The sequence below is a fragment of the Thunnus thynnus genome, chromosome 3 (assembly GCF_963924715.1).
Source record: "Thunnus thynnus chromosome 3, fThuThy2.1, whole genome shotgun sequence".
Classification (NCBI taxonomy): domain Eukaryota; kingdom Metazoa; phylum Chordata; class Actinopteri; order Scombriformes; family Scombridae; genus Thunnus; species Thunnus thynnus.
The window spans coordinates 8,076,271-8,100,485 of NC_089519.1; the positions used below are offsets into that span (position 1 = coordinate 8,076,271).

The window sequence follows — 24,215 nt, forward strand, 5'->3', positions numbered from 1 at the left end:
CATTTTTAGAACAACAATCTTTATTCACTTTGCACTACTCCTTTGAAGCTGTGCTCAATAAAAACAAACTTTTTCGGCACTCCTTTCCTCCCAGAGATCAACTGGAATGAAACACATCAATCTTCTTGGCATTGAAATATTCACTATTTTATCATTTTCGACTGTTATTAAAACCTATTTGAGTGCAGGCGTCCTCCACGATGGATAAAGTCCACTGCAGTCAAAACGTTGAGGCGCAGCAAAGATTTAAATGCTGTACTCAAGTGTGCAAGGCAGAGCTTTTCAAAACATCTGTCGCAGTCAGTCATCTCATCAACACACAGCAGTCTTTATTTCTTACCTGTGCAGGAGACAAGAGACAGCGATTAATAGCACTGTTAATAATAGTAACACTTTTAAGCATTGGTATTGATTTTGCAAAAATCAGAAATATTCAAAATGTTTTATTCTGAGAGGAATTATTCACTTTCTTTTCTAGTTTATTTTGTTGAGCAACAGCACGAGGCAACTGAGAAACCAGAGATCTCTGCACTGATGATCTAAAACATCTGCTTTAATCCACATGTTGCAATCTCTGAATGTTTGTTGGGTTTTTTTTTTATGCATTACATCTTATTTAAAAAGTCTGATGCTTTTGCAGCTTGCCAATTTCATTTTTCCTCATCAAAACACTCATTCTGATCAATACGACTTATTAATTTAAGTAAAAAAGCAAAAAAAAATGTTGTACATGTTACAAGAAAACCAAGCATAACATAACTACTATGTGACAGATTTAAATAAGTCTTCATTTGAAAAGGTATGAAGAAAGAAATCATGCTGCTTCATAACCGCAACTGAATTTTAAAACACTGAAACTGGATATGCATTGAAAATCTGTTTAAAAGTAGAAGTACTATATCATCAGAGAGGTTACTCAAAACACCCTGCGCAACATGTGACGCATAATAAATCCTGTCAACATGGCATCGACACAGTGCCAATCATCAGGACGCAGGAAGGAGCAGAAAACTTTTGTCCAAACGAGCTTCTGGAAGTGTGTCGGCTCTAATCTCGATTCCTCCAGGATGCATCAACACACTTGGACAGATCGATTCTACTACAACAAGGAATAAAGTGTTTGTAAGTCTACCGTGTGTGTGAGTATGTGTGTGTGTGTGTTCCCTGCAGGGTTCCACACATGGAGTCCATAATTTCCAATTCAGCCCCCCCCCTCCCCTCAGTCTTTTTCTTTTAACTTTCCTCATGAAAGAGAAACCAGCCACAACTTTCTTAAAGAGGACACACACGGAGATCAGCCAGAAATAAAGAGCACACAAAAACACAAACAAGACAGACAGAGAGAAAATAGGGAGCAATATTCTGAACAAAAACATCAATACGGTGACCGCCAGAATCACCACAATAGAACAACAGAAAAGCGCCGAGCCTGGGCTGACCACAGGGGCTCGTGCTGTGTGATGTGGCCCAGCAGCAGGCTCTCTCCCTGGGTTCAGAGTGTCTGTAGTGGTCTCCTGGGCCGGAGGGGGTGACCATCCTGAACTAATTGGTTCACCCTTACATGCATCCTTATCTTCTGAGTCACAAGGAATTCTGCTTTCAAAAGACCATTTCCTATTGACTGCGGTTTGGGGTTTGTGTGTATCTGTGTGTGTGTGTGTGTGTGTGTGTGTGTGTATTTACCACGACAAGAATCGTGTGGCTAAAAGCCTTCTGTTCTTTCTCTACTGGAGAAAAAAAGAAAGTGATTTCTGAGAAGGATGGCTGGATACTGTCTGTGTTGAGTGAGTACAGGTTTAGTTTGGTACAAACAAACATTGACTCAAACTGCTCGACTGGTTTGGTACATTCGGGCCGGTGTGAAAGCTGTCAATCAAACTCTGGTGAGGATTTAAGTGAGACTGCATGAAAAAGAAGGGTCTCAGTCACCTTCCGAGTGGACTCTGGTTCACTTAATTAGACAAACCACAGAATTTTATAATAATTGATGCCTGATTTTAATGCAAATTCATGAGCTAAAGTACTATTAAATCACTCTTCTGGTTGAGGAACTTATCCAAAAAGAGATCTTTATAAGCAGAGTATATTGTTGGGAAAATTATTTGGTTACCATGGTAACACAAATGCGTGTCACCAGGTGAGTGCTGGGATTTTACCTGATCAATCAGAAAGTAAAAGGGAGTTCCTGTGAAACAGAGCTCTGCATTTTGGCTGTTCAAAGTAAAATAAGGTTGAGATGCAGTTTGGACTAATCATTTCCTGGATGCAGATTAACAGCCACTAAAACCGTCCAATGAATGAGTTTTACTGTCAGTCTGCATGACGTCATGTTTACAGCTCTTTGTTTGTTTGCAAAAAAAGTAAAAAGCAAAAAGTGATCAAAATGAGTATGCAAGTGTTTTAGTGTGTGTGTGTGTGTGTGTGTGTGTGTGTGTGTGTGTGTGCTCTCAGTCCCGTCCCATCCTCACCTGGAAGCTTGAGCCACTTGGGCACCTTGCCCGGGTCAGACCTGTTAGGTTTAGCAGCCTGGGGGTGTGCAGGTGGGTCTCCTCCGTTCTGCGTGGAGCCGCTGGCGTCTGCTGTCGGCTCCGGAGGGGGGAGCGGCTCCTCGGAGGCCACGAAGCTGGAGGAGGGTGTCACGGACCGGGGCATGCAGCTGAGGTAGCGGAGGGACGAGGATAGAAAAGGTTGAAATCTTTGGATTCTTTTGGGTGAAACTACTTTGGAGGAGTTGAAGGCTGTTTTTTGTTTTCTGAGGAATTCATGTGTCTACTTAGAGCAGCGTTGTTTGGCCGGCGGAGGAGCCGAGCCAGAAGCGAAACAACTGAGGGAGATAAAGATCTAAAACAAGAGGAGGGGTGATGACCTTATTAAAGAAGCTAAAGGACAACAGGTGGGGGTCAGTTTTGGGAAACGGGCTCTATCTTTAGAAGGACTGGAAAATGGTTTGTGTGTGTGTGTGTATGTGTGCGTGCGTGAGTGCGTGTGTGTGTGTATGTGTGTGTTTGTGGAGGAAATGAGGGCGCATGGGGGCACCTGCTGTTTAGGCAAAACCTCAAAGGGATTCCAATGATGACAGCTTTGTGACAGGAAAATAGGCTGGTTGCCGCGGGATACAAGTGCACATTTAAACACACACACACACACACACACACACACACACACACACACACACACGTACACATACCTTGCTATGGACTCATTTGCTTGCAAGGCCGAGACAGAGGATCCCAGCAGTTCCCTCTTTAAGTAAGATTCTGTGGAGGAAACACACGCAAACAAAGTAAACTATTGTTTTGTTGTATTACATTCCTCAGTAATACACCAGTATCTAATTCTCAGCATATGAAAGAAAAAAAAAGAAAGAAAGAAAAAAAAAAAGAGATAGAAACCTGTCTTAACGTCGGAGCCGAAGTACACCAGCGCACCAGGAAACAGGTCGGCCTGGGGACAGAGAGAGAAGCAGAAGTGAACAGAAGCAGTCAAAAAATGTTTGGCACACACGTCAATTTCTCTGCAAAACATGGAAAAATCCAAACAAAACTGCCTCCTGCTACACGCAAACCAAGTGCTGCCACCACATCCAAGCCTAAGTCAAGTTCATTTTGAAGATGATTCATTGCTCGGGGATCTGAACCAGTAACCGTGGCTCTTTGAAGCAGACCACAAAATGAGCACCAATCAAATGGTTAGTGGAAACACTTTCACCCCTGAAGCACAACACTCCTCTCTGGTGATAGTCTTAATGGTTATAATGGACCAGTCGCAGGCAGATATTATCAACTGTACAATTATGAGGTAGGAACACAGACAGACAGGCAGGCAAGCGGGGCGCATGTCTGTGACTCTAACGGAACGGAGACAAACAGAACGAGCTAAAGGAAAACAGTCCTCGACACACATGTGCGCATTCACAGAAACACATGAGCGACGCAGGAGAGAATGGAAGCAGAAGCTGAGTTGTGTTCAATGATGTAGTGGTAAATAAAAAGATGAGCAGTCAGTTGGTGGCCAAAAAAAACAGAAACAGAGATAAACATTCACTTTATTCTTAAGAAAAAAAAGAAAAAAAAAAGCATCAAAGAGTGATTTCTGCTTTTCTTTCAGTTAACAGATCCTCTTATAACAAGCTTAAACTGCTTAAAATGATTTGTAATACAAATGACATTGAAATATATATAAACCAGACTAAACTCTGCAAACCATTAGGTGGGTAATGTTTTATGAATCCTAAAAGAGGATTTATTTTATCGCAGGAATAAAACTCCAGTAAGAGTTTTGTGTAATACTGATCTGACCTGAAGATCTTTATATTTGCAAATAAAAAAACAACTATCAAATGCTGACCTCACCTACTCCAGACCTTTTCACAGATATTTACTGTAACGATATTCTCCATGGAAAAGATGACTGATACACCTCGACCGCGGTGTGACCAGGGTGAAAAATACAAGATGAAATGAAACAGACACGGTTTAATGCTCTTTTAATATTTGACATTCGTCTTATTTTGCATTTTGAGTTCAATAGTGAGAGGCATCTGCTCCCAAATCCCTGTGTAATGAACTCTACCTGTGTATTTGTCCGTTTTAATCCATGACCTCATCCTAGCCCTCATGTACCTCATATTAACTACTAAATTTATAATGTAATAAATACAGACAACAGCACAAACACATCGAGCTCCACAGTGAAGTCATATCAGTTCAGATCAGTTTCTGTGTCCTAATGGATACTGTGTGCTTTGAACGTGTTCCTTTATCCTTCACCTGATTTGTACTTTGTCATTCATTCAGTTTATTTTCTTTTTATATTGTTTATATTAAAGTTTTGGGGCGAGAAACCTTGTGTGAGTGTTTAACTTAAAATCACTCGTTTAGACGCAGGTGAGCAATAGTAGACTCTTTTCACATCAGATATTTTTGACTTGTTATAGCAGGAAAAGCTTAGATGTTACTAATATCATGAATGACGCCTCTGCTCCATTTGTGGTTTTATAGAATACACTCGTTATGTTGTTAATTACTTCGCTTTTCCTTGTCAAAATGTCTTCGGTGGCAAAGATCTATCAGCTGCATCGGTGATTATTTTAAAGGCATTACGGTAAACGAGACGAATACTTGCAATACTGTAACATGTGAGTTTTGTATTTGTACAGACACTGTGTACTGTTGAAGATGCTCTGAATTTTTGCCGTGTCTCTCTTTATTGCCTAGAGAGCATCAAGTGAATCCAGATTATATCTAAAAGCTGAACTGATCTTTCCCAGCCTGTTGTTGGCCTCATCTGCTGAATGTCTTTTTCTAGCAGCGGCGGGTATAGCCGAGTAGTTTTAAACATTATAATAAACATCAAAAGCGTCTCGTCAAACGTTTCATGAAGCCCACACTGTGCTTTCTTGTGCATCTATAATAACTTCCATGTACTCTTGTGTAGTATTGAGGAGTTAATATCTACTTAAAAAAAAGATTCAATGAACTACCTCATGTATGGAGTCATGATCCTGGCACTAATGCCATCTATTGACTCATCTTTTCAGTCATTTATTAAACAACACTATCAAGCATTCTCTCGTTTCCAGCTTCTCAGACGGGAGGCTTTGCTGCTTTTCTGAGTTTAATATCATTATAATATGATATAATAACATAAAGTATCTTTGGCTTCTGGAAAATATCTTCTCTTCTTACATTTTACATGTTATATTGAACGATTATTATTATCCGTAGGATCCATTTTTAGTTACATGTGTATATATTTTTGTAATCTACGTCTCCATCTCCGTCAGGCGGAGCTTCCTTGTATTGTCGAGAATTGTACTTAAGATGATCAAGCTTAATCAGCTTCAGGTGTTGCTGATTTGTAAGAGAGTGTTTGAGCGTATGCCGGCCTTTGTTTTATACCCAGATATTGTCTTCTTCTACATTTTAGTGGAACAGTTTGGTCTACTTCGTGTAAAAAGGCTACAATGGACATTACTGGATGTTGGTGAACTGACATAGTCTGTATGCTGTATGATAAATCTGAACTTTGATCATTGACAAACTGGGTGTTTTATTTGAAGCAAGCGTCACAACAAAATCTAATAGCATGTTGTCCCTACATGATCCATCCTCAGTGTTTTTGCACAATATCATGTATTTATCCATCAAGTGAATCCTTAAGATCTTGTACAAGACTCTCGCTTCATCCCGTGTCGGCCTGAAACATTTAAAAGAGTGACAGCATTTTAAATGTTGGTGCTAATGTTAGCTTAAAACACTAGTGAGCTATAAGTGCTGCTGCTGCTTTTGCCTACCTCTGTCTGAGATCAAGTGGTAAATTATTCTAAACTGTGGCGGCTTTACAAATGGTCGCTCCTGATTCCTCCTCTGTTGCTCTTCCTGCTCTTGAGATTTCTCCCATTTTTTCCCTGTTAAACAGGTTTTTTTTGGATTCAGGGGTTTTCCTTATTTGAATCAAGGGTTCAAGGATAGAGGATGTTGTATTGCTGTACAAGTTGTAAAGTCTCTTGATGCAAATTTGTGATTTTTGATATTGGGCTATACAAATCAAAATAAAATGGACTTGACTCAATAAATGATGGAAACAAGTGTTAGCTGCAGCTCTCGTACCTTCATTAAAACATTTTCCATGTAACTCCACTCTAGACTGTTTCGAATCAGCGGTGTAAAAAGAGAAGGTGGCATGGCATTCGCTGGGATTAGGCGGGTTTACATTCACTACAACCCGTTTTACACACACCGCCACCCCCCCCCACCCCTCCACCCTCCCTCGTTGGCTGCTAAATTGGGACACGCTGGCCTAATTGCTATTATCACAGCTCTGTGAGCAGGAAACAATGTGTTACAGTGGAACAACGGGCATTCCTGCTATCCTGCTCCCTCTGGCAGTGGCGCTTCCACTCGGGAAGACGTGTGTGTGTGCGTGTGTGTGTGTGTGTGTGTGTGTGAGAAACGGTATAAAAAAAAAAAAAACATATAAGAGAGAGAGGAATGGAGAGAGAGAAAGAAAGAGAGGCAGAACAGATCCTGATGGAAGACAGAGGGAGAGACGGATGAGGGAGGTATCAAAGGGCTGCTGGGTTGGGAAACATTCCTTTCCTGACATGACACAAAGTGATTAAAGTGTGTGTGCTCGAGTGTGTGTGTGTGTGTGTGTGTGTGTGTGCGTGCGTGTGTGTGAAAGAGAGAACGAGAGACGGAGAGAGAGAGTCCATATGCATGTGCACTCATGTCTATGTGACATGACAAAAAAAGATTAAAGATTCCGTGTGTGTGTGTGTCAAAGATTGATGTATATAGACAGGAAAACAGAGACACTGTGTGTGTGTGCATATGTGTGTGTGTGTGTGTGAGAGAGAAAGAGAGACATGACACCAAGGGGATTAAAGATTTTGTTTTTGTGCGCTTTAATGCTTTTAAGTCCCTAATGGATAGAGACATGGGGGTGAGGGGAGGGGTTTTGGAGGGGAGTGAGGCACAAGAGAGGGTCGGACAGAGGGACAGTAGTGCTGGTGGAGGTGGAGGCGGAGGAGGAGGAGGGAACGAGAGGAAAAGAGAGAAAGCTGGACTTGGGGTACAGGAGAGGGACATGTAGAGAACAACAGGCCGGGAGAGTTCAGAAAGGGACAGGAAGATGAAAAAGAGACGGGCGGCTTGCATCAGATCATCACATATAGAGAGGTCACGGTACGAAAAAGGGCGCACGCAAAACACACGTACACACATACACACACGCTCATTTCAAAGTGCGCTTTTGAGGATCGTTATCTTTTGTACCAGTCCCTCTGCGGAGCTGAATCTTGTTCATCATCAAAGATATCACTTCAAACAACTTTCTCTCCCCTCCACCTCTTCTTTCCTCTTTGCATTGCTTCAGGTTGAGTCAAAGTGTCAAAAGAGAAAACGGGAGCACAGCAGTTATCCTAAAATAATATATGTAGAAACGAAACGACGAGGAGAGCCGGTGAGGCGTTTAGGAACCGAGTGATCAACCGTAGCGGAGAACAACTTTGCTTTTTTTTTTGTTGTTGTTGTTTTTCATTTGCATCTCTCCGCTCTCATCTGTTTCAGTATGAGAATAGCTCTGAACTGGAAGGCAACAAAGCATCAAGTCTGCCCATTGCTCTGTGCGTGAGAGTGTGTATGTGTGTGTGTGTCAAGATCAAAGCGAGGCCTGTATTAACCCCATGTGCCAGTCTGGGAAAAATCAAGCCCAGCTGGGGTCAAGGACAGTGGAGAGGGGGAACAAGTTTGAGAGCGTGTAGGAGCGAGAGAAGAGGGGGAGAACGGGAATGTGGTGAGGCTTTGAAGAGGAGAGAGGAACCAGCCGATACATTTTACAGTCTGTGTGTTGTGTGTGTGTGTGTGTGTGTGTGTGTGTGTGTGTGTTGAGATAGTTTCAAACATGGGGAGTTAAAGTTGTTGTTTTCTGGAGGGTGACTGTGATGTGGTTTGTTAGAGTCCAGTCTTTCTGGTTATTGTTGTGCTGCCTGCAGACTTACACGACGGCTCTTACCTGGAAAAGCGTAGCTGAAGGATCATCCAGAATGGTTTTTGGAGGCGTGATGACTGAAAGAAAGTTTTAACGAGAGAAGAAGAGAAATTACAAAGTGGACACGTTGTTGGTAAAAATCTAAATTAAAGTCATTACTGATATTGGAAAGTTGAATTTAAACAAAGTGATGAAAATAAGTGTGGCTGTTGATTCATGATGTAAAAATTTCCAAAAGAATATGATCAGCTTTCATCCGAGACCAATGCTTTGTCAGATTCACGAGAATGATAATCTATGTGGATAAACCTGTGTGGCCTCTTTGGCAACACTGCCACCATTACAGTTCAGTTTGTCTTCGGTCATCAAACTACTGCACCTCTAAGGCACCGAGGCAATGTTTGGATATCCAGGAAAGAAAAAAAACAAAGACACTTCCAAAATCTGTAAAATGTAAACAGTAAGAAAAACAAACAAAAGAAGTGCTGACAGACTTTTAAAAATGACATTTAAAAAGGTTAATATTAAATTTATTAACAGTTGAGTTTAATTGTTGTAGTTTTGGACATTGCTTCTACCAGTTATATAAAACTGTATTCGTGAAATGAATCCCTGAGAACTGGGAACAAGGTGACATCACTACAAAGAAATCAGACAGGTTTTAAACAAACGTCTGAATAAGACGTTAGTTTAGATAATCTGGCTGAACTGTTGGCTTGTTTACAACCTCTTTTAATTGTTTAACCGCTCGTTTCTTGCCCCGTTAAACTTCATTGCAGCAATGTTCAGAGATCCCGACAATTACTTTGGTGGGTACAATGATATCTAACTGATAGAGATGATGTGCAAAACTACAGAATATATCCGTGTTGGCCAAAACCAGCACAGAAATATGTCTTAAATGTTCATGCTTGATGATGTGACACTTACACAGGTAGAAACTGAGCTGAGGATCCTCCAAGTGACTCCTCACAAAATTCTTCACAGCGCCGACTGTACACAAGACAAACAGAGAATTGACTTGCGCATAAAGAAACGGATCTGTTTGCATCTACATCAGTCACTGTGTGGAGCGTAATTCATTTTTAGATGGAATTTCCCTCAGATTTGTTGTTCTGCTGCTTGTTGTGTTGCCGTTAGGGTTGAGGTGGATCTATTCCCTGGAATTACAGACCTGTCTCATTCTTTCTCTCTCTCTGGTGTGGCTACAGTCATAAATGTGGTGAAGGAGCCACAAGTAGCTTTAACATTGCAGCCATACCTGTGGCTAGCCCAGCTGAAATGAACACTCTCCGCACTGCGCGCACACACACATATTCACGCAGACACACACACACCTGTCTCCAGAGGCCTGAAGAAGCCCTGTAGAACATGTCTGTCTGGAAACTGGACCCTCAGGACCACCTGGAGACACACAGTGGCAGCGGGTTAATTAAAATCTGTACAATGCAAACACGCACGTTTTAAAAGCAGGATTGCGATGACTTGCACTCACTTTGGGATATCTGTCCATCTTCTCCTTTATCTGTGATTCTCTCAGAGCTTTAGTCATCAGTGGCGCCTCCTCCAATAACTTCCTGGAGAACAGAGGGAGCAAGAGACGGACATAGTTATAACGAAGCGAGCTGTGACATTAAAAGCAGAATCGACAATGGGAAAGATGATCGTAAAAATCAAAGTCGACGCTTCATCCTTCAGCCTCGCTCGTGTGTGGCCGTGTATGCGTGTGTGCGTGTCAGAGGAGGAGGCGAATTGCTGTGGTCTGCTTAATTCCACCCCTGGTAATTGCAGTCATCGACACAGTAGTAGCGTAGCCATGAGGCAGCCAGCTAAGTCAATGCAGACTGGAGATTAAAGGATGTACGCGGTGAGGTCTCAACCTGACGGTGTTTGGTCGATGGCTGCAAGATAAACGTCTACGCAAAACAGGTTTACTAATTGCCCCCCCTGTACGCCATATTTAGAAGCTTTTGTAGTGTGCGTGGTGTCTTATAAATGAGAAGAACATGTTTGCAAACACACACACACACAATATCTCAGCAGCTGTGGTCTGCTGTGGCCACATTCAGAGAGCGCAGAGTAAACTTGTCCGCATCTGTTTTGAAGAAGCGCTCGTAAATAAAAACAAACTTCAAAACTCAAAATAAATAAAAACTTCAAAACGCACCCAGTGATGCCCAGTATTCTCCCTGCCTATGGCCTCTCATCATTGCCATGGTATTCTGCAATTAAGGGTTATACATCGACAAAACACAGCAGGACCACCGAATGCCAAACGGACTAATTATCTGTTACAAACAGTTGCGGGAACACATCTGATCCAGACGTGTTTCTGCATCAACAAGGTATTTAAACTAAATATCACAGGCGGTCCTCAGACCCATAGTCACTCGACCGCTTCCCTTCACTTCCTTCTACCCACCTCTCGCTCTTCAGTTGGGCGAAGCGCTTGCGCACGTCATCCATCGTCACTTCAAAGAACTCGTCGGGCAGATCGCCTTGGTGCTCTGAGTGACTGGATACGGACTCCAGGTGGTAGATGAGAGGCTCCCTCTCCACCTGCCGCAGAGAGACAGAGAGAGAGAGAGAGAGAGAGTGAATCAGAGTGTCCGTGCTGACGTTTTCATCTAAAGCACCGTGAAATGTCAGGATTATGCGTACAATTAACACAGCTGGTCTGAGCGGGAATCAAACCCTTAATTGATGAGTTACAGAATCATATTGCGTCATTCGACTTGGAAACCGACGACATGGGAAGCAGGTTTTACCTCCAAGAACTGCTCTCCCTGATCCATGTCCTCATCCGGCCGGTTGGCAGAGGCTTGATGCTACGAAAGAAAAGGCTACAAGTTATACTCAGTTACTAAGAGTGAGATTATTTTGTCAGCTGCTGTTTCTAAGATCAAGAATGAACTCTGAATCTCAAGCAAAATGGTGTAATATAGAGAAATGTGTGTGTATCAAACAGAGAAAGCAAAAATGAGTGAAAAAAAAAAAGAGGTCAAGAATAAGATTTCTTGCCCTGGTAGCCTAACGGTTCAGAAGCATACGCTGTCAGTAGAGATCAACTTTTAAGCCAACTAGAGCTGCAATGACAAGTCGATTAATCGATCAAAAGAAAATGAATCTGCAACTATTTTGATAATCTCTGGTTCCAGCTTCTTAAATCTGAATATTTTCTGGTTTCTTTAGTCGTCTATGACAGTAAACTGAATATGAAGACGACAGAGCAGAAGCCAGCTGGGTCTGTGTGGTGGTCATATACAGATGCTCTTTGGATACTTGAGGTGTACTTTGTTTATTCCATCTTGTGAGTGAGACCATATCCCCCCCAGCAATGAGCCCTTCACAAGACGGAATTAGAAAACTGAGTATCTTTGGGTTGTAGACGGTTGGGACAAAACAATACATTTGAGGTTGCATCTTGGGCTCTGGTAAATAGAGATCGAGGTTTTTCACCATTTTATAGACATATAGAGCGACTAATCGATAATGAAAATTGTTAGTTGCAATCCTAAAGCCAACATGGACAAGTCCTTTAAGTGCTCAGAATATTGAAATTTTTCCACCTGGGCAAACTCTTACTGCTGGATGGAACTTGTGTTGAGATCGTTTTCTTATAAAACTGCAAATATTCAATCATCCTACGATAAGATATTTGCCTTCACGGTGCTCCAGCTATGAGTCTCACCTTGTTGCCTGAACCGTAGCTGGATTTGGCTTTCTTGGCTTTGGGTGATTCTACTGCAGCAGTGACAGCTGACAGAGATGAGGATGACGAGGATGAGGATAGCGTGCGTCCAACTGCACCTCCTGCCGGACCACCGAGGCGCTGACCGCCTCCAGAAAAGGGAATGAATGGAGCCGAAGGAGCGGAGGAAGAGGAAGATGGGTGTGAGTTCAGTCCTGATGGCCCCGCTTCCTCTCCGTCCTCCTCTGGCATTCCTCTTCTGACGGGTGGAGCCTTTGGCCGAACTGCGTCCTGGGGTTTCGGAACCTCTTCCTGTTGAACAGGAAGTGAGCTGGTGGCAGGGGGAGGAGTTGGTGCAGGTTGGGTTTCCATTGGCCTCGCAGGGATTGAATATTCAGTTGGCACTTTTGGTCCTGAAGTATCCGGGTGTGATGGAGCTGGGTCGGGCTGAGATGGCGGGCTAGGTGTGCTTTCCTTGGCAACAGGTGTGGTTGGCACAGCGGCGGTTTCAATGGCTTCCCCGCCATCTTCCTCTCCCGGCGCTTTGTTCTTTTTGAGTAGAAACCTTAAAGAGTAATGGTTCATGTCATACTGTGCAGCATAAACTCAGTGTGATTCTCTGTTCTATACATTTAAAGTATATCTATACTCTCAATATTAACTGTTTTTTGTATGAAATATTATAAATCTGAAAACCAGCAGTCTACCTGACAATAGCGCTTCCTCCTGTCAGACCCAGAGACTTAAGAGTGGCCTTCTTCAGCGCCTCTTCCCCACTCACCTACACACACACACACACACACACACACACACACACAGAAAGACAGCTGTGTTACCATAAAACTCACTTTCATCTCTTGAGAAACGACGAGTTAAAGGAACACTGCATACCTCGTCTCTCATGTAAACACACACGGGGGTGGATCCTGTCTCGGACTGCTCGGACACGCTAGAAAAAAAAAGTGATGACATTGAGATAAACAGCGGGAGTAAAGTTATGGGCGGATAATTTTCATTTGCTTCAACTGTGACAAAACAAATGAAGTGACTTTCCCTTGTTCAGGGAAATCAGCCCTGTGATTTTACAACAAAACCTCATGTGATGTGGTGGCACGCTGTCTGCATGTGTAAACCATGTGTGCACAATCCCATCTAGAAACTAATTGAACCATAAATGTTTTACTATTGTTCTCCTTAATTCTGGAAATCAAAGCTTCCCCCTCTGCTTCACAACATTCCCAGAGCTTTTAGGGCGGTGTGTGGCTAATATTCATTTCATGGAAGCGTAACTTCCTTGGAAAAGGATCAAGATATGGAGTGATGTCATTTAATAGAGATGAGATGAGGGCTGGACGGATACACGAGCACCTGGGACCGCACAGCTGGAACTACTGAGTAACAGCTGCGTGTAAGTGTGTGTGTGTGTGTGTTTGAATGAGTGATGTGTGGGAAGGCTTCAGACTTCAGTGAGGAGCAATGAGAAGGGATGTTATCTGTGTCACAAACATACATACATTTGTACTTCTATACTTGTGAGGACCACCCCATAAAGCCTCACTAGGGCTGCATAATATCAATATATATATGTAAATGTATATCACAGTGTGGCTACTGCATGAAAAAACACATAAAATAATGAAACAGGTGTTAAAAGCAATGAACTATAATGCCTTACATGACACCAAACTCTTTATGTGTGAAGAAAAACTTCAATACCTGATTTAGTTTTAGTTTAGTTTAGTTTTTTTTGTTTAGTTTCAGTGACAACTTGCTCAGGATCATTGTCTTTGATGAAATAATTAGTTAATTATTTCACACACACATACGCACACACACAAAAACCTTGCACATGTGTACATGCGTATTCACACACCTGATCTGGGGGAAATGTGTGAGAAGCTCCCACAGACTCTGTCCACTAGAAAAAGAACCCTGGAGACGAGAGCCGTCCTCCATCTGTAGCGCAATCCGCACCTAAGAGAAATGAACACAGTGACACACACGCAGCTGTGGTTCAGACGTCAGAGATGTCAAAGACCACAAACACACATTAGCCAAGACACTAAAGCGAGGAATTAACGGAATTAATTACAAGACTTTAGGAAAACAGTGGATCAAGATGAGTCCATCCACACCTCGATCTCGATGTCTAACCTCACGGTACCTACAGTATGCATGAACTAAAAGCCACTGTGAGATGAATTTAAAGTCCCCTCCACTCAAAAATATGTTTTTCTTCTTGTTCCTTAAAATTGGATGTTTCAGCTTCACCGTGCAGAATGATGTATGTGCAGAGTTTGTTTTCACATTCATCTGCTGAAAGTGGAAAGTTTCTCTGTGCTCACTAAATATCTGATTTTTAAGGGGCGGGCCTACGAGCAGGATTTGTGACATCACAACTAGTTTGAAAGCCAATTCTGGACCAATATTCAACTTACACAAGTGTGATGTAGAAACTTGAAGCCTCCAGTGCACAAACACTGAGAATAGACTTAACAGTGAAGGAGGAGACATCTTGTGTCCAGCTGTTAAACTTCTGAAACAAACAATATTTGCATATTTATAGATTGTGGATTTTTTAATGAGGGAGAAGGAGGAGATGACATTTTTAAGATTTTTATTGTATTATTGTATTTGCGTATGTTTTAATACATGTCTAGAGGGGATCTTTAAGGAGTCATCAAGTGTTTTTCAAAGTATTTTTGTGGCATTTTTTTAGTTTTTGCATTTATTATTATGAAAGTTAATAGAGAGTGACACAGCTGACGAAGAACTCCAGCTGGATTGGATCTGGAAACATCGCAATTACATGGAATGCGTCTTATAAACCTAGACCACCAGAATAAAAATAAACTATTTTCTTATGAAACACTGCACAGCGTTTCATTCAGATCTCTAAACTGAGACAGTTTGAAAAAGCTAAATCACTCTCCGACATGTCATGAAGAGTCATAAACAAAAACAATTCGGAACCACTGCATTAACACTAAATAAGCATATTAAAACACTTTTAAGTATCCCACTGACTTTTCTTTAACTTATTTAACACATTTTAGTTGCCTTTAAACACTGTAAAGTACAGAAGCTAAAAATAAATGGACAAAAAAAAAATGCATCTTTACCTCCAAAATTGTAAGTTTTTATCTTCTTAAATGCATAAAAGGGAAACTCATCATATTAAGCATCAAAATCTCCCTCGGTGGTCATTTGTGGGTTCTTGGCTCTCACAGGAAGGAAATTCTTTGATAATCGACTTGATTAAGCTGCACATGTGGGCCTCTCTCAGTCTGAACCTGAATTTCTTTATTTGAACAGGGAGAATGTACAAAGAACATTAACCTTATATAAAACATGAAGAGATGTAATGTACCAGATTTTTTAGCAAATTGCTATTTCCCGCCTGTAGTCTCTGGGCAGGTAAGTCAAATAATAAAATACTAAGAAAATTACACATTAAAAGTGTACAAAATACTACTGTAGTCAATAAGAGAACACAACCCCCCCCCCGCTCCCCACCAACAACCCTAATCTACAAATGTGTGCAAGTCTGCTGTGTGAGAATCCTGTGTTTTGTTAAACGGGACAAAGTTACAAAATTTGTTGTTGTTATTAGTTCTGTTGGAAGATTGTTCCCTCGTTTTATGGCCATAAAAGTGAAAGATGAAATGAAAATGAGTAACACCAGACATCGGTGCGAGTCTCTGTTGTTTCTCTCTGAAGTCATTCTACGATTTGTTTCTGTTTACTCAACAACCCTGTTGTCCAGCACACGATGCACGCTGCACGACGGCACACCGGGAGAGATGAAAGGAGTGCTTTGGCTGTCAACAGCCAAACACGAAACTCTCTCACACACCAGTTTGTCTGAGGTGAATGTTGCGAGAGACTGAGCGTGTCCATCCGTGTGTGTGTGCGTGCGTGTGTGTGTACACAATTTGCGGTAGAGGAGTGAGCGTGTGTGAGTCTATAAAATCTGTGAGGTATCAACAGTCAACCATCCATCAAATGAACAAGAACAACAGATCAAACCCAGGCGTGACTTTACTGCTTAGATTATGATAGCATGATGTCATAGGAAACTACAGCTCAGCTACAACAAAGTGTTTTTTCGTTTTCTTTTGGATACAGATCAGATCAAAGTGAATTTGGCAACACGGACGGAGAATTTAAGCGTTTACAGGTAGTGACAGTAAAAATCAAGATATTGAGCGGATAAATATACTGAAATAATACTCATATAATGTTACGTATAAAACTAGATATCATCTGCGATTTTTAAAAAAAATCATTCATATGAATGGAACAAATAATGTGTGACATAATACTGATACCGGTTATCACGACACGTTCTGTTGCATTATTGAGATCTGAGCTGTTTTTCTTTTTGGCAGTTCAGCTTTATTCCAGTTTATGGCTGTTTAACATCACAACAATGGCACATGTGATGTCACTGAGTGTGTTATTAAATATCACAATTTTTCACAACTCTGTGAAACTTAAAGCTCCTCATAATCGAGATTCCTGATTTGTAAACATATATATATATGTGGGGTTTTAAGGGTATCTTATTCTCTTCAGTTATACAGGTATCATGAAGTATTGTTGCTGATTTTCTTGTAATATAATGTGTATCAGGGAATCATACTATAATAAACAGAGGAAAAAATAAAGGAAAAATCTGAATAATAGAGTACAGGAACAAATGCAGATGATTCCATATAGGACACATGGGTGACTGAATGGTTTGATATGCATGAACCATCATCACTTCTCAGCCAATTATTTTAATTTTTGGACTATAAAAGCAATCAAAAATCAATTTACTGTTTTTGTGTTTGATGGACAGAATATTTTTGAATATTTTCCGAGTGTCACAGTTTTTGTTCATCAACTAATTATTCTTGTGCGTTAATGTGTCGCTGTGTAATTCTGGGGCAATTCTGTAGCGTATTTAGTAGCATCTGAAATAAACGTTCCACATGTTTAAAATCTGTATTTATGTGATAAGTTTTAGTTTTTCTGCTTTGCTAAGTCAGACCTGTAATTCAAGCTGCTACACTTGTGCTTCTCGGTGATACTGACAAGGAGATAATCACCATATGTACTGTGACATACTGTACTTCATACACTGAAGTCTTTATTATGTGAAGTGAGAATCTCTGTATGTCTCTCTCTCTCTCTCTCACACACATACATTTGCACAACTCACCTGGCTGTCAGCTACAGCCTGCTTCCTTGTACTTGACACCATTTCTAGTTTAGCATTATTGGGCAGGTTGGCAAACCTCCAGGGCACTGTGAGGTCAAGAACAGTCCTCTGAAACCTGAAGGTGAAGACAGAAGATGAGGTGAGGATGACGGAGCACCCAGATCTTTAATGTTCTGAGGCTCAAACACAAACATAAGCTGGGAATTTAACTAATGAAAAATAGAAAGCTCCATTACATTTGACAAAACATTTCTCCTCTACAGCTGCTGAGCTCATTAATTCAATATAAGACATATAGAACATTGAAAAACAGGATCCCTGTAGGTTCAAAGTTACATAAGCAAATGTCACTGAGTGTTTTATATAGTTGAACTGGAGGCAACTTTATAAATTACATTAATAATCACCTGTGCAAATTAGATATATAAAGGAATCCTATTCTTTGTTTTATGTCACTAAACTACTGTGTTGTTGTCCAAATATACCTACATCTGATATAAAACATGCTTTACATTAACAATTTATTTAACTGGCTAAATTTCAGCATCTATGTCAATTCACACATTGTTCAATACTGTTAACTTAACTTTACATATTACACACGACACATTTAACATGTCAGACTTTACTTCTCACACACAACATTTCAAACCAGATCCGGTTCACATATGTGGCTTGTTTGCGTGTCCAGGTGTATTTAGATGAAGTGCAGATTCAGTTACACTCATTTGCTTTCATTGTCATCACTGTAACAGATGCATCTACTATCTGATGCTCACTTCAAACCGTGATCTTCGGGGTTAAATCCGTGTTTTTTGCAGACGTCCTCCAGCACCTGAAGAGGACAAATAGAAGCTGGAAATGTCACAAATGAAGGTACGCAACACAATTAGCTAAAAATAAATCTGATTTAATCCGCAGGATCAGAAACTGATCTGTCACTGGCTAACTACGGTTAGCCAGACAAGCTAACTCAGAGGGAAACATTAAGCGCCGGTTTTGACGCAGACGAGCAGAATAAAACAAACCGGCCACGTCTGAAAACACGACATGTTCTCTAAACACTAGTTACCTGTAGTAAAGGTGTGTTTGGAGACACTTTAACTGTTTGTCTTCTTCCATTTGGCGTGAGAACCGTCACAGCTGTACCGCTGGCTGCCATTGTGTTTTGTGACGTCACAGTGTTTGTTTGAATCAACTTTATTAAATCTTCCCAAATAGCTGTAACAGGATTTAAAGGGTCAGTTCACACAAATTATAAAAAGACGTTTTTCTAGTAGAGAAAATCATTTATGTTTTCTTCGTGATGCTCACAGGATTGAAAGTTACATACAACAATCAACAGACCTCACTGGTTTTATAAGAATCTATGTTCTACTAAAAAAAAACCAATCCCTATAAATGAACATAGTCTGCAATATATTCCAAATGTTAAATTAATTCCACACAAGACACAAATGAAGATGATACTCATTTATAAAAGCATGATCACTTCTTTTGATCAGTGTAGCTTTTAATGTATTGCAAACAAATACAAACAGATGACTGACAAACTAGAGGAAAACCTGAATAAATGAGTTTCAAGTATTGTTATATCTCATTACACAAGTATAAGAAAGTAAAAATCTTAGGTTTCAGCTCCTCGAGTATAGAGCATATGAGTGTATGTATGTGTGTATGTATGAGTGAATATGAGTATACGAGTGAAGAAACATGACGAATGTGATGCAGGTAAACTAGATTAACACTCTATCATCGCTCTGTGACAGTTGGCATTGTTCATCTTAAGTTTAGATGGCAAGCTTAAAGATCTAAGTGACTCATTACAGAGAGTGCAAAAACCATACGTGCTGCATTGGTCTACAGAGATGTAGAAAAACATTAATGGTCAGATGAGTCAACCTTTACCATATTCTCAACATGAGCGCTTGGATGGCATCCACCATGAGAACAGGCCTGAATGTTTGGCCTCTACAGTGAAGGGATACAGAGGGTATTTTCCTGTCATGGTTCTGATCCCTCGTCCCCTTAGAGGAAATAATCACTGCAAATCTATGCAAGGATACACTGAATGATCATGAACAACATTCCCCATCCTCATCCTCAGGACACAAAGGGGTCTCTGAATGTTTGAATATGAAAATGATGTGAGAAGTACGTGAGGCCTCTGCAGTCACCAGACCAACACCAGGGAGATGACAGCTAGCTATCATGTAGACCAGTCAGCCTGTACCAACCGGTACCAACAGGCCTCCCTGCAATACAGTGACCCTTCATTCTACAACTGGGGGTACATTTCATGTCTGTTAATAATTATTATATTTTTACTATTTTCTTCAAAAGTAAAATATCGATCTATTAAATGAAGGCATGTTATAATATCACACACACATTTCAGTTGAGTGGATCTTGGTTTCAAAATAATGAATAAATACCATTAAAGTCAACATTATACATTTTTATTTATTTCAAAATTCTAAATACTAAAGAAAAATAGTAATTTTTAAATTGACTTTCACATTTAAATCCAGTAAATAAGTAAGTTAAGTAAAATTTATTTCTATCATGCTTTTTATAGACATCAGTCACAAAATGCTTTACAAGAGCATAATACAACATACGAAAAAAAAGAAATCATAGCAGATAAAGTGACCACCCAAATAACGTGATTAAAAGGTCCAAAACTAAAAAAACACAATAAAAATACACAATAAAAAACATAAAATGCTGACCTGGTGCTTACAAGAACGTAAATAGCTCAGTTTATTGATGACCGCAAAAGTTCTGTCAACTCTGTCACTAACAGAAACTAAAACGTGGTTTGTCCCAAAACTGTTTAACCAGCATCACTTTTTGAACACATTGTGTTGTGTATTCTCTCATTTTTTTTCAATATTTAATCTATTATAGGGGGTTGGGGTTTACAATTTTTTTTAATGATTTTAATTCAAACCTATCTTCAAATTTGAGGTTGATCTGTTAAATAAAATGACACGTGGTCACCCAAGAGAAGATCTACCATTGAAATTATACATCAGAGTAGGTAAATTGTCAACTAAGTTACCCAGTAGGTGCAACTCATGGGTAACGAAGTTAACATGACCCTACTGTTACCCTACAACTACAGGTTGTGACTGTCATTGTCAACTACTCCTTCAATATATGTGTGATATATTACACATTCACATTAGTCTGAGTTTTGTATAACATCTCTTAAAACTATCAAAATCACCTGTAAGGCAGATTTGTGATAAAAAATATTCTTGTCCTTAACGACAATGCTGAACATATTACATGCACATCTGCAAAAAAAAGCCAATTCTTTAAGTTATTTTTAAAAAATCATTGTACATATAGCAGAATAGACACAAGAGCTCTTAAAATTATATGTTACCTGAAGTGTAGGACTCATAAAAGGCTATAATGGCGTACTAGTGGATATATTACACTGAAGGAATATATTAACTTGAACAGCTGATTATTTTATTGAGAAATCACATTATTTTTGTACCTTTTCATTGAAGTGAAACGTATCCAAAATTACAGAACGACGCCTGTAGACTGGCAACAACACATCCAACCTTCTCCACGAGGATGACTTCATGTATGTATCATGTGCAGTTTGACAGATTCACTCAGCGAGAATCAAAACGGAAGCTGAAATCAGACTGGACGGCCAACACGAGGCGACACATGGTGCCGGCAGCTGGAGAGGTGTGAGGTCTTAGATTCAGAGGGCATACAGCTGACTGACTGACCACTTCAGCAACATTTTAGAGTCCACCTGGGAGAGAGAGAGAGACAGAGGTGAATGCAGTTCTCAGTTTAGGGGGGAAATTGCCACCGTCTGAATAAACAAACAAACAATCAGTTTCCTTCCTCGCTCAGCAGGCCAGAAACTTCAAAACTGTGCCTGAACGGAGTGAAAGCTTATATAGGCATCTGTAACATGGCGGTCACAGGGTTTTATGCAACATTTTTTTACAAAAAACAAAACAAAAACAACTTTAATCACTGATTAATGAATGGTAAAAAAGATATACTTATGAAAAACTGTATTAAAGTCAGAAAACAAAAATTAAACAGTTGCTAAATGTCAGACTTAAAGTGGATGATATCTGGTGTAAACTTCTGATTTAAACATTCACAAGAAATGAACAAATGTAGGGCTTTTATGACTTGGATCAGTACATGAGATACAAGATTTAGAATGGATTTTAAATAGACTATAATTTAAGAAAAAAAAGTGTTTTAGAAGACGGCGAGGCAAAGAAACTTCATAGACAACTAGAGACCTTTTAACAAACAGACATCTGTAGGTCTCTTCCCTCAATCAAGGTGCTTCATTCAGACCAGTTTGTGTTACTTTCTGTCTAGTCAGTGTGAATCAAAGAGAAGCTGCTTCTGTCTACAGAAGATCCAGCAATAAAACCAGGAGTCAGCGTCACCACAGAGAGAAAATGTGGTTTAAAGGAGGAGTTATACCAGAAGCAATTATCATCTGTGGACACTGAACGGAAAATCTTAAGAATACAGTTTCTCTTTGGAGTGAAAGCTCACAACTAGCAGTTCTGAACACTTGGTGGGGCTCAAACTGATGGAGAAGAATAGTGAGACAGATCATGTGTTAGAAATGATCAGATGATTTGATGAAACTGCAGGAAAATGCAGTCTTGAACTCAGCAAATCACTTTTTGTAAAAGCTTAAATCCTAAAGAAGAAGAAAAGGTTCTCCTCAATATATTCATCTGCTGAAAACATCCTGCAAGTATTTGAAGTCCTGTTGTAGCACCCATACATGCCGACCCCCAGAAGTAATGCCCCACCCAGAGTGTCCACTGGAAGCCCTACAGCTGATGATAAAGTGTTTCTCCTGGTGATGATGAGGATGAAAAAGGATCCACTGTGAAGTTGTTACTCATCCAGCTTGACCTTCCAGCTGGCAAACTGTGTCTTCCAGTAACTTTATCGCCCTCAGAAGAGACTCATCTCAACAAGATTCATCTCCACCAGCCACAAAGAGAAAGAAAACGCGCTTTTGAATGTGCATCAACTGGAAACGTGTTTCTGTTGGCATCACGCTGTGACTCTCTGTGGCAGAGCGGTCTGTCCCGCTGCGTCTTTCCCCCTCACACCGTATTCAATCACAGACACTTCAAAGACAGCGTGGTCATATGATGACACAACATCAAAGGGACCGAGTGTACGAGTGAACCGACTGAGAGGGGGCGTGCCAGGCAGACGCGCGCTCTGGGTGTGAGACCGACGCCCCGCGCGGAGCATCAGCCAACGATAATAACGATTGGCCCGCGGCAGTGAGAAGCACGGGGCAGGGAGGAGGAGGAGAAGGAGGAGGAGGAGGGAGAGACTTCAAATAAAATCCCACGTCGTCCGCAGCTCATGAGGACCTGCACTCAGAGCCAACAGGTCGTCTATCACACCGTTAAACTGCGCCTCAACAAATGACTTAAGGGATTTTTACGCGCGTAATGACGCTTTTACCGGATGAATTGCAAACGATTTAATGACTGAAATTAAGTGGGGATTGCATTTAGGTGAATTTTAAACTAAGTGCCAGCCTCTTAAGGCACCATGGAGATCCATAACCTGCGTTCATTCAGCACACCTTGCGTGAGCGATCGTTTCCAAGTCTGCGCCCGTTTTCAAAGAACTTTTCACCTTTCTAACGACTCTTAGGATATGCTGTGTTTTATTCAGAAGCCTCGCACACACTTGAGAGACATTTTCCAGTAATAGTTAGAAATGCAGAGCCGCGGTGTGGTGAGAAGCTCGGCCGGTCTGTGCGCGCTGCGCTCCTGCGTGCTGCTGCTGTTCATCCATATGAGCGCACCGGTGGAGGCGAGGAAAGTGCGCGGCGGTCGGGCGCAAACCCGGCGGGTGCAGCAACAGCAACAGCAGACTCCGGCGTACAGAGAGCGGGTAGAAGGAGCAGCAGAGAGCTTCCCGTTAGACTTTACAGCCGTGCAGGGAAACATGGACAACTTCATGGTGCAGATAAAGAACCTGGCGCAGTCACTGTATCCGTGCTCTGCGCAGAAGCTGGACCAAGACATGAAGTTGCACTTTTTGAAGAATGTATCTGTGACTTGCAATGACGGGTCACCTGCAGGGTAAGTGACCTGCTTCTCAACACTTAACGGACCTCTGTTATCATTTGTGGTCTATTTGGAGAGATTTGATCCATGAGCCAGGGCGCAGAGGCTCAGTTGCGCTCTGCTTCAGCAAACATCCAATTTGCGTTACTCTGGAGGGTTAGTTCCCTGCCCTTCTTTCCCCTGTCACTCCGGATGTGACCAAAATGGATCAAAGGACCAGCTCAGGGAGAACCGGTGCGCGTTGCCGCTGAGCGCCAGACGTGAGTGAGAGAGAGAGAGAGTGCGCGCCCCTGAGAGCCAAACTCTTTTCATCCATCGAATCAGCTGCAGGGACGCGTCCATTTAAATCTGCTGGACCAAAGTTGTCAGATCTAAACTTTACAGTATAAAACTAGACTGATCAAGATTTTGCCAAACAGGTGTGTGTGTGTTTTTCTTCCACAGCGGAGGGAATAGAAGAATCGTGTGAAACATTATAGATCCATAACGATTTCCCTGTGAATCCATTAGATGGATTTGTACATTACTGGTTACTGATATAGATTGAAACACACACACTAAGGCAAACTACCACAGGCATTTAAGTAAGACTGCAGCTTTGTGCCCGAACCATTATTTGTCATGTGTCATCCACAGCAGCTACTGTGCAACAAGTGATGAGTAACTACCTGAAAATAAATGGTTTCAGTTTTAGTATATTTAAGTA

The 24,215-nt window shown here is 41.1% G+C and overlaps 2 protein-coding genes across 4 annotated transcripts in view; one reads left to right on the forward strand and one right to left on the reverse strand.

Annotated features, from left to right (window-relative positions):
• On the reverse strand, positions 1–18,577 carry aspscr1 (ASPSCR1 tether for SLC2A4, UBX domain containing). Of its 2 annotated transcripts, none has more exons than XM_067583859.1 (17): positions 18,466–18,577; positions 18,173–18,228; positions 17,394–17,508; positions 14,058–14,158; positions 13,076–13,133; positions 12,892–12,965; positions 12,185–12,749; positions 11,262–11,321; positions 10,916–11,052; positions 9,989–10,070; positions 9,831–9,897; positions 9,424–9,486; positions 8,518–8,570; positions 3,393–3,444; positions 3,188–3,257; positions 2,469–2,656; positions 1–340 (listed from the first exon to the last, which is right to left on the reverse strand). In XM_067583859.1, the coding sequence occupies exons 1-17, from the start codon at positions 18,553–18,555 to the stop codon at positions 330–332; spliced, it is 1,842 nt and encodes a 613-aa protein (XP_067439960.1). In that variant the 5' UTR covers positions 18,556–18,577; the 3' UTR covers positions 1–329. The 2 variants fall into 2 exon arrangements, with proteins under 2 accessions (XP_067439960.1, XP_067439950.1); XM_067583849.1 differs by having other exon boundaries at positions 10,916–11,055.
• notum1b (notum, palmitoleoyl-protein carboxylesterase b) overlaps positions 18,182–24,215 on the forward strand; it is a 12,662-nt gene continuing 6,628 nt past the window's right edge. Inside the window, exon 1 of one of the 2 annotated variants that reach the window (XM_067583868.1) lies at positions 18,182–18,269. Coding sequence is in view for 1 of the 2 variants with exons in the window: in XM_067583867.1 (XP_067439968.1) it covers positions 23,157–23,524 (368 nt within the window). In the remaining variant the exon portion in view is untranslated. Of the gene's footprint in view, positions 18,270–22,637; positions 23,525–24,215 lie in introns of those variants that run through there. The other variant, XM_067583867.1, reaches the window with a different exon arrangement.

Coding starts and splice junctions, on each gene's coding strand:
- aspscr1 (XM_067583849.1), bottom strand. CDS start 18,555: ATGGCAGCCAGCGGTACAGCTGTGACGGTTCTCACGCCAAATGGAAGA. Junction 17,509..18,172: donor CCCGAAGATCACGGTTTGAA/GTGAGCATCAGA, acceptor CTTCACCTTCAG/GTTTCAGAGGACTGTTCTTG. Junction 11,056..11,261: donor AGGGAGAGCAGTTCTTGGAG/GTAAAACCTGCT, acceptor GTCTCTCTGCGG/CAGGTGGAGAGGGAGCCTCT.